The sequence below is a fragment of the Jaculus jaculus genome, chromosome 8 (genome assembly GCF_020740685.1).
Source record: "Jaculus jaculus isolate mJacJac1 chromosome 8, mJacJac1.mat.Y.cur, whole genome shotgun sequence".
Classification (NCBI taxonomy): Eukaryota; Metazoa; Chordata; class Mammalia; order Rodentia; family Dipodidae; genus Jaculus; species Jaculus jaculus.
In genome coordinates this window covers 32,991,854-33,004,869 of record NC_059109.1, presented here as the reverse complement: position 1 = coordinate 33,004,869, position 13,016 = coordinate 32,991,854, and the positions used below count along the sequence as shown (strand labels likewise).

General features: G+C 36.4%; 1 protein-coding gene across 1 annotated transcript in view; it reads right to left on the bottom strand.

The window, feature by feature from the left end:
• Col21a1 (collagen type XXI alpha 1 chain) overlaps nucleotides 1-13,016 on the bottom strand; it is a 148,548-nt gene that overhangs the window by 97,595 nt on the left and 37,937 nt on the right. Inside the window, exon 3 of the mRNA XM_045157586.1 lies at nucleotides 8,876-9,427. Coding sequence (XP_045013521.1) covers nucleotides 8,876-9,427 — 552 coding nt within the window. The remainder of the gene's footprint in view (nucleotides 1-8,875; nucleotides 9,428-13,016) is intronic.

Below are 13,016 nucleotides of genomic sequence, written 5' to 3'. Positions count from 1 at the left end.
TATAACACTGTGTCATTACCTGTTTTCATCTGTGATGTGAATAGTCATTTACTTCCCCAGTCATAATGCCACAATTATAGCACAGAAAAATTTAATTGTTAGTAACAAGAGTTCCAATAATTTGAACATTAGGTAAGACCAACACTTAAAATTAGAACTATCAACTTTATATGGAGTTATGAATGCAGAATCAACCCATCCAGAAGAAAATGTAGAACTTCTCAAATAGTAGATTTGCTAGAATATAAAGTCATCTATGAGATATTATATGTAGACACAATGGAAAAATTTTTGCCAGTCTGACTGAAGAGTATGAAGATAAACAGTACATGCTTTGATTGGGTACAATGACTTTTGCCTTCATCCATTTACTTCTCTATGCCATACTGTTTATGGCATACTTCTAATGTTAAACATAGTATTTCTATTACATGTCCATGTAAATGTTATGTTAGATTCATAAGAAGAGACGAAAAAATACCTTGATCATGATGGCTAATAATATTAATACAAACCACAAACATCTTCCCTTCTGGTGTTAATAACTATTTCTCTTTCCTCAATATTACTTTCCTGCCAACTTGGTCTCATGTTTCTTGAGTCTTAGAAATGATTCTTCCTAGCACTATGGGACAGAAAACATCATTTGACCTGTACATGCACAAAGTATGATGTTTCTTTAACAGAAGGACCTATGAAGCAAAGTTCCCTGAAAAAGCCATACCTGTGTCAAAGACTCATTGGCTGATTAAAACTTCAGGATTTTGAGATTTGGAATATTTCCAATCCAGAGTCAAATTATTTGGGACAAGCATTAGTCACCTTAATATCATTTACTGCCCATCTCTATATCTGATCTAATATCCTTCTTGACTATCAGATAAAACTTTTGGAATGTATTCTTTTTTTTATTAGTTTTCTATTGTGCAAGTACAGGGAGTTTGGTACCATTATTAGGCTCATCCATGACCTACCCCATCCCCATTGGTCCCTCCTTGTTGAGGTATATGGGTCGTGCATTGTGGGGTTAGCCCACTGTTATTGGTACGATAAATGTCTCTGCATATCATGACCCAACATGTGGCTCTGACATTCTTCCCGTCCCCTCTATTCTTAGTTAATCACTGGTTTCCACCCACCCCAAATCCAAAAACTATTGTCAGATAACATCTGAAAACCTATAGCTTTACTATAACTTGCCTGCTTATTGTCTCCACCAAGGTAATTGGCAAATGCATTGATTTATGTCTGTATTTTGTCCTGTGACTATAAACTTTCATGTAGCTACTTACATGGTAGAATACATCATTAAGGGAAACTATATTATGTTACCTGGCCCATGGATATTCATACTTTGTTAATAAGTGAGACAGAATAGTTATGTAATATATGAAGGAAATAACCATCACTGGGCTTTGAAGGCTGGAAGCAAATGGGATATATCCAAAACATTGAAAGACAAAAACCTGCCAACAATAATACTATATTCAGCAAAACTTTCCTTCAAAAGGGAATAACAAAAGAATAAGATCTGCCTAGATAAACTTACCACTATATTTGCCTTAAAAATATGGCAGCTATTAAAGTAGAAATGAGCCGGGCATGGTGGCACACGCCTTTAATCCCAGCACTCTGGAGGCAGAGGTAGGAGGATCGCTGAGAGTTCGAGGCCACCCTGAGACTACAGAGTTAATTCCAGGTCAGCCTGGACCAGAGTGAGACCCTACCTCGAAAAACAAAAAAAAAATAAAAAAAAAAATAAAATAGAAATGAAGTGACACTAAACAAAATATAAAAGCATGAAACTGGGGCTGGAGGGATGGCTTAGCAGTTAAAGCATTTGTCTGCAAAGCCAAAGGACCCAGGTTTGATTCCCCAGGATCCACATTTGCCAGATGCATAAGAGGGCATGCATCTGGAGTTCATCTACAGTGGCTAGAGGCCCTGGTGCATCCATTCTCTCTCTCTCTCTCTCTCTCTCTCTATCTATCTATCTATCTATCTATCTATATATCTATCTCTTCTCTCCCCCCTCTCTCTCTCCCTCTTTCTCTGTCAAGTAAGTAAATAAATAAAAATAAAATGTTTTTTAAAAGCATAAAATGGAAAAAAGTAAATATATAAGCAAATACAAAATATTACAATACTGTAATTATGATAGCTCAATCACTTTTATTGAGTTATAGAAATCAAAATATAAATGATAAATAGTAATTATAAAAATATGTTAATATGTATACAATCAACAACAAATTGTATGAGTACAGTATATGAGTGATAAAAAGTATAGAGTATTTATATGTAATTTGAGTTCAGCATCTCTGAATTTAAGCTATATTATTATAACTTTATGATGTCCTATGTAACTAACATAGAAACCAAAAGGGAAAATGCCTATGAAGAATACACAAAATGAGAAAGGGATCAAAACACATCATTACAGAGATTCAACCACACAAAGAAAGACAGGAACAAAGAGCTATAGTGCAGACAGAGTAATCAACAAGATGACAGTAACACATTCTTATTTATAATTACTTTAAATATAAATGAATCATGCTTCTTAACTAAATTGTAAAAGCTAAATGGATAAATCTAAAATTAATACCCAATGTAAGAGATCCAACTTAAACTAAAGCACATGCAGGTTGAAGGTAATAAGATGGAGAAAAATCACAAGCAAATTATAACCACGGATAGCTATGTATAATTTTTAAAAATTTACTTTAAGTCAAACACTAGCATAAGAAACAGTGACATTCTATAATGATAAAATGATCAATTCACTAGAAAAAATCAATACTTTTAAGTATATATACCTAACATCATAAAAAATATATACATATGTATGAAACAACACAAAAATGAATTTCAATATTCCAATTTCAATAGTGACTAGAAAAATAAAAATTCAGAAATTAAAAATAGCGACTAGAAAATCAAAGCAGATTATCAGTTAAAAGATAAAGCACTTGAGCAACTCTACAGACCAAGTAGACTGACTCAATAGATATAATATATACCTACAAAGTATTCTATCCATTAGAGACAGAATACACATTTTTCTCAAATGCATATGAAACATTCTCCAAGATAGATCATGTGTTAAATCACAGTCTTAAATTAGAAAGAATGAACACATACCAATGTATTTTCCAACCACAATGGAACGAACGTATCAAAATTAATTGCAGAGAGAAAGCTAGAAATTTCAATATATGTGGAAATTAAGCAACACACAATTTTGAACTACAAAGCCAAAGAAGAAAGCAGACAGGAAATTAAAAAATATCTGGAAGCAAGTAAAAACAAAACACAATATGTTAAAACTTATGGAATGCAACAAAACAGTGTAAGCAGAAATTCTGTAATGGTAAGTGTCTACATTTAAAAAAATTTTTAAAACTCTTATTATAATTTTACATCTCACTGAGCTGAAAACAAAATGTATAAAGTAAGCCCGTAGCTAGTAATGGGAAGGGAATGATATTAGAGCATAAATAAGTGGAATAGATGGCCTAGAGAGATGGCTCAAACTGTGAAGTGCTTGGACACAAGTCCAAGGACCTCAGTTCAGATCCGCAACTAAATGGATGAGCATGGAAGCTCACCTATAATCCCAACACTCAAGAGACAGAGGGACCATGCATCAAGCTAGAAATGCAAATACAAAATCAGCTCAAGAAAGCAGTCTTGTCTCAGTAAATAATGTGGAAAGTAATCAAGGAAAATAACCAAAGTCATCCTGTGGGACACACACACACACACACACACACACACAGGCACACCCATGTGTATTCACATATATATGAACACAAATGCACACAGCATACATTCATATACAGACAAAAAAGATGAAATAGAGAACAAAAAAAATCAGAAAAATCTATGAAACTTAATTTTTATGATATTAATTAATTTGCGGGCAAGAATGTGTGTACAGGGGTACATGTCTGCCACAGTGTGTGTGAGGCGATCAAAGGACTACAAAGTCAAGGTCAGTACTCTCATTCCATTTCTTCACTGTACATGAACACCATGAGTTTCAGATTTTCTTTCTTTTAGTTTTACATTTCTTTTACTTTTTAACCTTTTACTTCTGCTTCCCATAATGTGGTGCATTGAGACCACAGATGCCTGTGCCATTTTGTGTTAGGCTTTACATGTATGCTGGGGAGGATTGGGCTTGGGTTAGCAGGCTTTGCAACTCAACACCAGTAACTACTGAACCAATTCGCCACACCTCTAGAATCTTTTTTTAAAAATTATCAAATTTATCATCTTATCTAAGTTAGATGATATGAAAGATAACAAGTCTCAGAGCTAGAGATATGACTTGGTGGCTAAGGTGCTTGTCAGTAAAGCCAACGGACCCAGGTTCAATTCCCCAGTATTGACATAAAGCTAGATGCACAAGGTGTTGCATACATCTGGAGTTCGTCTGCAATGGTTAGAGACGCTGGTGCACTATCCCCCCGCCCTCTCTCTCTCTGTCTGCCTCTTCCCTTTCTTGCTCCTTCCATACCCCTCCTCTTATCTCTCTCTCTTTCTCTCTCAAATAAATAATAAATAAAGTTGGGATCATTAAAAAATAAGACTCAAACTCAGAAATGAAAGTCATTACAATTGATACAACATAAATTTTAAAAATGAGATAATTTAGAAAAATGAATAAATTCTCAGAAATTTTGAAACATTCCAAAATTTCATGAAGAAATTAAATACATATATATACATATTTGGATTTCCAAATATATATTTGCATTAGTAACCATAACTTACCAACCAAACAAAAGTGCAGACATGACTTTATTTGTGAATTTTTCCAAACATTAAAAGAACCAGTCCAAATAGTTCATGAATTCTTCCAAAAGTTCAGAAAAGAACATTTCCAAACTCTTTTTCAAAGAACAGCTTTAGTCTTTATCACATCCAGGAAAAGAAACCAAAAACCAAAAACAAAACAACAACAAAAAAAACCTACTTGCCAGTAGTGTAGTGAATATTGATGTAAAAATCTTTGACAGAATACCAACAAACTGAGTCCAGTATCATTCCAAAGCCATTAGACATGATCAAGTTGTATTTGTCTCTGTGGTGCAAGAATGGTTCAATATGTAAAAATTAATTAACATGGTACACCACATTAACAGGAGGAAGGAGAAAAACCATATGAGCATCAAAATAAATACAGCAAAAGGATTTGAAAATTTTCAACATTTGTCATGCTAATCTCAATAAAAGTATATGAAGAAGGTACCCTAACATACAAAGAACATAGCTAACACTATACTGAATGGCAAAAACCTTATTTCCCCTTGAGTTCTGGAACAAGGCAGGGATACCCAGTCTTACAACTTCTACTTAAAATAGTGGTATCCAGAACAGCCACAAGAAAATGAAATATAAAGCATCTACATGAAAAGGGAAACAGGAGGCTGGAGAGATTGCTTAGCGGTTAGCATTTGCCTGCAAAGCCAAAGGATCCTGGCTCGATTCTCCAGTACCACCCACATAAGCCAGATGTGCAAGGGGACGCATGACTCTGGAGTTCATTTGCAATAGCTGGAGGCCCTACTATGCCCATTCTCTCTCTCTCATAAATAAATAAATAAAATATATTTTTAAATATTTTAAAAAAGAAAAAGGGGAATGGGAAGATTATCTCTGGAGATAACATGATCTTCAATGTAGAAAACTCTAAAATTGGTCTATCATGTGATCAGATGATCCAACTTCTGTTTATTTGCCCAGTGGAAATGATATTAGTGTGTCAAAGAAACAACTTTGTACCTGAGTTTACTGCTGCATGATCCACAATAGCTAAAATATGGTGTCATTCACTAAGTGAATTAATAAAGAAAAGGCAGTACACATACTCAATGTGGTATTATATATCATAAAAAGAATTATATTATCACAAAAAATAAATGGAAGGAACTAGAGACATTTGGTTAAGTGAAATATGTGAAACAGAAAGCCAAGTTCCAGGTGGTTTGAGGGAATTATTAATACCATGAAAAGGGTAATCCTACCAATGCAATATAAATACTCAATGTAATTCCAATCAAAATTCCTGCATGCATCATTCTTCACAGACATAGAAAAACAAAATCTCAAATTTTATATGGAATAACAAAAGGCCTCAAATAACCCCAGTTTCCTCAGCATAATGAATACTATTTTTGATATCACCATACCTGATATCGAGATATACTACAAAACATGGCAATAAAAACAGCATGGTACTGGCACAAAAAGCCATCACATAGACCAGTGGAATACCAGAGAAGATCCAGCTATAAGTTCTAGTAACTACAGACACCTAATCTTTAACAAAGCGACCAAAAACACACAGTGGAGAAAAGAGAATTCTCAACAAAACTTGCTGGAGAAACTGGAGAACAACATGTGGAAAACTGAATCTAGATGCTTCTCTGACCCTACACAAAAATCCACTCCAAATGGATCAAGGACCTTAACATAAGACCTGAAACTCTAAAATTACTGAAAGAAACAGTAGAAAGAACACTCCAAAAAACAAGCATAAGGAAAAAAACTTTCTTAGTAAGACTCCAGTCACCCAGGGAATTAGAAAAATGTTCAACCATTGAGATCTCATGAAACTGAAGACACTTGAAGAGCAAAAGTTCTCCCATTATTTACAGCTTAGAATTAATATTGTGAAAGTAGACATTCTACCAAAAGAAAACAACAAGTTCAATATCATCCCAATCAAAATCTGAGCATCATTCTCCACAGAAATAGAAAAACCAATCCTAAAATTCATGTTGAAGCACAGAAGACACTAGACTGCCAAAGCAATCCTGAGCAAAAACAACACAGATGGAGGAGTCACCATATCTGATTCCAGGTTACACTAGGGAGCCATAGCATTAAAACAAAGACAAATAGATCAGTGGAATACAACAGCAGACCCAGGTATCAATCCACACAAGTACAGCTATGTGACTGTTGACAAAGATGCCAAAAACACACAGCAGAGAAGAGACAGCACCTTCCACTTCAAATAGTGCTTGGAGAACAGGGTATCCACGTTTAGAATAAACTAGAGCCTAACCACTCAACCTACACAAAATCAATCCCCAATCATTATAAGCATGTCTACATACTAACAATATCAATCTTTTCCAAATTGAACCTCTCTTATACCATCTACTTAACAGAATCATGAAACTTCATTTTGTGGAATGATCCAAATACACAACTCAGGAATTTAGTGTTCAAATTCTCTCATGAGGAATTTGAGCTTTTCTTAGCTGCAGTTTTTAGCATTTTATCTAATCTTTAAAGCTCTGTAATTTGACTCTTTTTTTTCCTGACGAAATAAAAAATTCCTATTCAGAATTATTGGCAAGAGTTTTCACTATTTTTGTTTATAATAACAAAATATAGACTTGAGATAAATGTGTTAAGGTTGGGAAATTATTTTTAAAATTACAATGTGCTATTGTTAAGAGAATATAAAAATGAAATAATTAATAAGTAAATATGGAGTTTGAGATAACACCCTGATTTAGGATCCACATGAATAAATTCAAGAACACACTGAAGGGGGAAAAAGACTGGAATAAAGATACAGGAAAGTTCATTTTCAGAAGTTATTTTATTGTCTTTTATCTTCATGAAAGAGAGAGAAGGGCCTCCTGCCATTGAAAACGAACTTTAGACTAATAAACCACTTTGTGCATCTAGCCTTATATGGCTACTGGGGAATCAAGCCTGGACCATACAGCTTTGTAATCTGAGCTATCACTCCAGCCTCAGAAGTTATATGATTTTATTTTTTTATTTTTAATTTTTTTTTTATTTATTTATTTGAGAGTGACAGACACAGAGAGAAAGACAGGTAGAGGGAGAGAGAGAGAATGGGCGCGCCAGGGCTTCCAGCCTCTGCAAACGAACTCCAGACACGTGCGCCCCCTTGTGCATCTGGCTAAAGTGGGACCTGGGGAACCAAGCCTCGAACCAGGGTCCTTAGGCTTCACAGGCAAGCGCTCAACCGCTACACCATCTCTCCAGCCCTGATTTTATAATTGATATTTTTTACTCTTTGTGTTTTTATTTTTATTATCACCATAATGATATAAATGAAAGGAAAATACAACAAAATATTATATTGGAGAATCTGTTTTGTTTTGTTTTTTTTCTTTTCCAGAAGGTAGAGAGACCTGAGGAGATAAACTATCCCTCATATTTCACACAAGGCCCAGGAGAAACCACAGAGGAATTGGGGAGATGAACAAGAGTGTTTCTTCCCTGAGGAGCCTGACAATCAGTGCCATGGTGAAAAAGATGAATGCCGAGCATGCTCAACCACATCAAAGCAGAGAACCAGAGACCCCTGAGCTCTGGATCACTGAAGGAGACTTAGAACACACCCAGCAAGGCTCAAGGAATTTTGCAGGAGAGGAGCAGTAAGAGCCACAGGTTGGGACGTCATAGGCAGAGCCATTGTCCCCCTCCCCAAAAACTGACTGCTGCTCCCACAAGGCATAACCCACAACCTCATGGGGAATACCAAGCAACCTAGCTGAGGAGGACCCCCAGCAGAATGGAGGCAGGGAGGAGGGAAAAGATGATACCAACACATGATGCATCTATACAAAGTATGTTCTTAAAAAATAGAAAGAAAAAAAGAAAAACATATATTTTCCATACTTAGATTTTATATGTAATCATTTCTAAAATAAAAATATCAGGAATAAATTTAACACACATTTTGTACTTAGTTCTCTTCTAACTATAATTTGACATTAAATAGAACTTCCCAGGTCTACTGAACAGGTTATGCCACAATGTAAGAAACTGTAATCTTTTTATTTATTTTTTTATTCATTCGTTGAAGACTAACCTTCACAGAGTTTCTGCTTCATCACTTCTCTGATTTTGGATATTGCAATATAGTCTTCCACGTAAAACACGTAAGTGGACGAAGGCTTGTTTGCTATAGCCCTCAGCTCCACGTCCTCTGCTTCGGACCCAACGCCAATGGCAAACAAGGTTATTTTATTGTCTCTGGCCGCTTCGGCTGCGTCCTTGACTTCGTCCTGGGATTTGCCATCTGTGAGCACCACCGCTATCTTAGTTAGAAACCGTGAGGATTTGGCAAACAGATAGTCCAGCGCGAACTGGATGGCCTTCCCGGTCCTGGTGTTTCCCCCCAGGTAGTGGATGGCCTGCACTGCAGACACCAGGTGCTCGCCCGAGTCATAGCTGCCCAGCGGGATCTCCAGCACCGGGTAGTCGCTGTACTGCACCACTCCAACCTGAATGAACTTGGGTCCTATGTCAAAGTTTTCTGTGATATTTACAAGCCACTTTTTCACTATTTCAAAGCTTTCTGGTCCAACGCTGTAGGATCCATCTAGTATGAAGACTAAGTCTGTTGGAGCAGTGCGACAACCTGAGGGAGGAGAAAACCATCAGGACACGTGTGCCACCAGAGAGACCAAGGCAGGATGCTGGGGGCACACACTGCTCAGCCACACACCCGCACCTCTGCTCATGTCAGTAATCAAGGAACTACAAAAAGTTGTATAAGTGATGGAGACACAAAACCGTGAACCAATGAACATGGAGAGAGAAACTAAATTTTCTATCAACTTCAGTACTAACTAGCCAGTTCTGTTTCATACCGGCAGAGTTGATGAACGCTAAGTGACCCTCGCTGGACTGCATGAGAGATTCATAGTTAAAGGTTTCACCTCCTGTCTTCAGCCAACATGCAGTGAAACAGTTTGTGCCAAGTAATTCTCTGGAGTTGGGAAATGGTTTAGCCGTTAAGTCATTTCCCTGCGAGCCTAAGGACCCCAGTTCGGTTCCCCAGGACCTATGTGAACCAGATGCACAAGGGGGCACATGTGTCTGGAGTTCTATGCAGTGGCTAGAAGCCCTGGTGTGGCCATTGTCTTTTTCTCTCTATCTGTCTCTTTCTCTCTCATGAATAAATAGATAAAATATTTTTTTAAATAATTCTATATTCAAGATTAAAAGGTTGGTTCTTTCTCTGTACAGATGTTTATTTTACCATGACCCAGGATATTTAGCACATCTTAGAGTCCTATTAAAGGGGAAAATATTACCATTGGGGCAAGTGACACTTGGTCATGTCATTTGCTTGTGCCCACACAAACCTGTAAAATATTGATTTCTCACAAGTCTGTTCCCTTCTTTCTATCCCTGTCACCAATAATATTTGGTACATGGGAAAGAAGAATAACGTTTTTAGAGAAATTTAAAGTGATACTATATTCTTATCTGATTTATTCTTTAATGTGACTTTGAATTTATTTCTCTTAACAAACAAGTGATATGATATTAAAATAATAGATCAAAGGTAATCATTAGCTACAAATATGAGTTAAAAATAAATTTAGATATTAAAGAACAGTCTTTAATAGGCACTTCACATAAGGTTATAGCTATGGAATCAAACTGGCCTAAAGTAAAACTAGAATTCAAAGTTTATTATCACTTTCAACTAGAATTAAAAGTTAAATATTAAATAAATATTTCATAAATTATAAATAACTATAGACACAAGGAGGAAATACATAGTTAATCTAGTTAATATAATTTTAGGTTAGTTAAAATGCCTTTTTCTCTCATCTCTTCCCTTTAGTTCCTTTGGACATGTTAAGCTCTTGGTTAACTTTATGTGTAAGCATCTCATATGTTACATAAAAATGTTCCCTCAGATACAAGAAGCAAAAGGAAAGCATAATCAGACCTGCAGCATGATGGTTGAGGCTCCACAGGCAAGCACTCAACTGCTATGCTATCTCTCCAGCCTGTTTGATAAATTTAAAATGATCCAAGGATTACTTCCTTTGTAGGTTTACTATCAATTTCTCTTTCCTGAAAGCCAGCTCTCTGGCCTACTTTGCCCTATCTTTATCAGATCCCAGGAATGATCCTTCCTAGCACTGTGGTACATAAAAATCACTCTTGAGGGCTAGAGAGATGGCTTAGCAGTTAAGCACTTGCCTATGAAGACTAAGGACCCCAGCTCAAGGCTTTATTCCCTGGGACCCACGTTACTCCCATGCACAAGGGGCCACACATGTCTGGAGTTTGTTTGCAGTGGCTGGAGGCCCTGGCATGCCCATGCTCCCTCTCTCTCTCTCTCTCTCTCTCTCTCTCTCTCTCTCTCTCTCTCTCTCTCTCTCTCTCTCCCTCTTTCTCTCTCTGTCTGTTGCTCTTAAATAAATAAATAAGTGAATAAAAACAAAAAAAAAATTAAATCACACTTGACTTCTTCTGCATGCTCCAAACATGATGCCTGGCCAACAGGGGAAACTGTGGACAGAAGTTCCCAGGGGAGAGAAGACCACATCTGTGCTAAAGTTCCCACAAAAGTGATTGGCTGATTAGAATTTTACCAACTGTAGAGAGGTAAAATATTGCAGGTCCAGGGCCAAATTATCTTGGGTCATCTTTAGCTCCCTTAATAGCCATCCATTGCCCACCTCTGTTTGACCTATATCCATCCTTGTGACTACTGAGGAAGTCCTTTTGGAAGGTATGAACGGATACTACATTCCATCAGCCTAAAGGCTAAGTCATTATATCATATCTGAGCTCTATATACAGTAGAGATATTCCCACTTCGCTATAAGCTAGAACTGCCTAACATTCCTCTCATATGTATGTATACATATATACACATATGTATATATATGATGGATGACATTCTTTTGTTCTGCTACTAGTAACACTTCATGAAACTGCTACCACATTGGTGCATGGTATTTGGTATAATCAGAATCTATGGTCCAAGACCGTGGTCACTCACATTATACTCATATTTATAATCACAGGTATTGTTTATACCTATATATAGGTATATATCAGCCAAAAAATTATCCCAAGAAAGACATGCTATTGACACAGTTCAGTGATAAAAGCACTTGCACAGCACTAAAGAAGCTCAAAATTAGATACTTACCATAGAAAAAAAAAGTATTGATTTGCTACAAAAATGTAACTGTGATTATGACATTATTTCAATGGTGTGCTACAGTAGGTGGTGGTGGTCTCTGATGGCCATGAGGGACATAATGAGAGTAGCAACTCCCAGGGGTCTACTACAAGAGTTCAGGGCAAGGACATAAGGAATGAGCTACTGACCAGAGGAAAATTACAAACCCTAGAGCATTCTTTCCTTCTGCAATGGTTTTGGAAGGTAAACTTGGATCAAATGGTTGTGTATCTGCGGAGGTGTTTTTGAGGGAAACAAAAGGACAGAAGGTTGTGCTCTTCTATGGTGACTGATGCTACAGTCTGACATTCACTGTTGTCTGAGGCTACTAGTGCTGGTGTATCACTGGATTCAGTGGTTATATTTTTTACAGGAGTATCCATGGGTCTTCCTAAATCATCTTGTAAGAGAGCCTCAGAGCATGTATTTCATAACTATAAGGTTAACCAAGATCACAGGCATAAATAAAAGAAACTATTGTCATTTATAAATACCAACATTCTGACTAGAGACATAAATGATGTCATCATATAGGGATGGACTTGGATATGAAAAGCACATTTCAGCCTGGAGGGATGGCACACAACTTTAATCCCAGCATTTGTGAGGCAGACATAGTAGGAACGCTGTGAGTTTGACCCTACCCTGAGACTAACTAATGGATTCCAGGTCAGCATGGGCTACAGCAAGACCCTTCCTCAAAAAAAAAAAAAAAAAAAAAACCAGTTCATATATGAGTTACAGTTCTAACAAGCTTAATGATGCCATTAAATTGTGTTTGGATTCTCCCCTATTAAAAGAAGAAAAAAGAAAAGAAATAATAAGACCTTAAAATTTGTTGGACTGCTTTCATACCCAGAAAAAGAGGTAGGAGAACCAATATTATAGAGTATTTGGGTGAATTAAATAATGACAGGGTTATATAAATCCTAAATAATGTTGTTCTAAGAAACAAATTCAAATTGTACTATGTTCTTGAGCCATATGATTTAACAGGTAATTAATTTAGAGT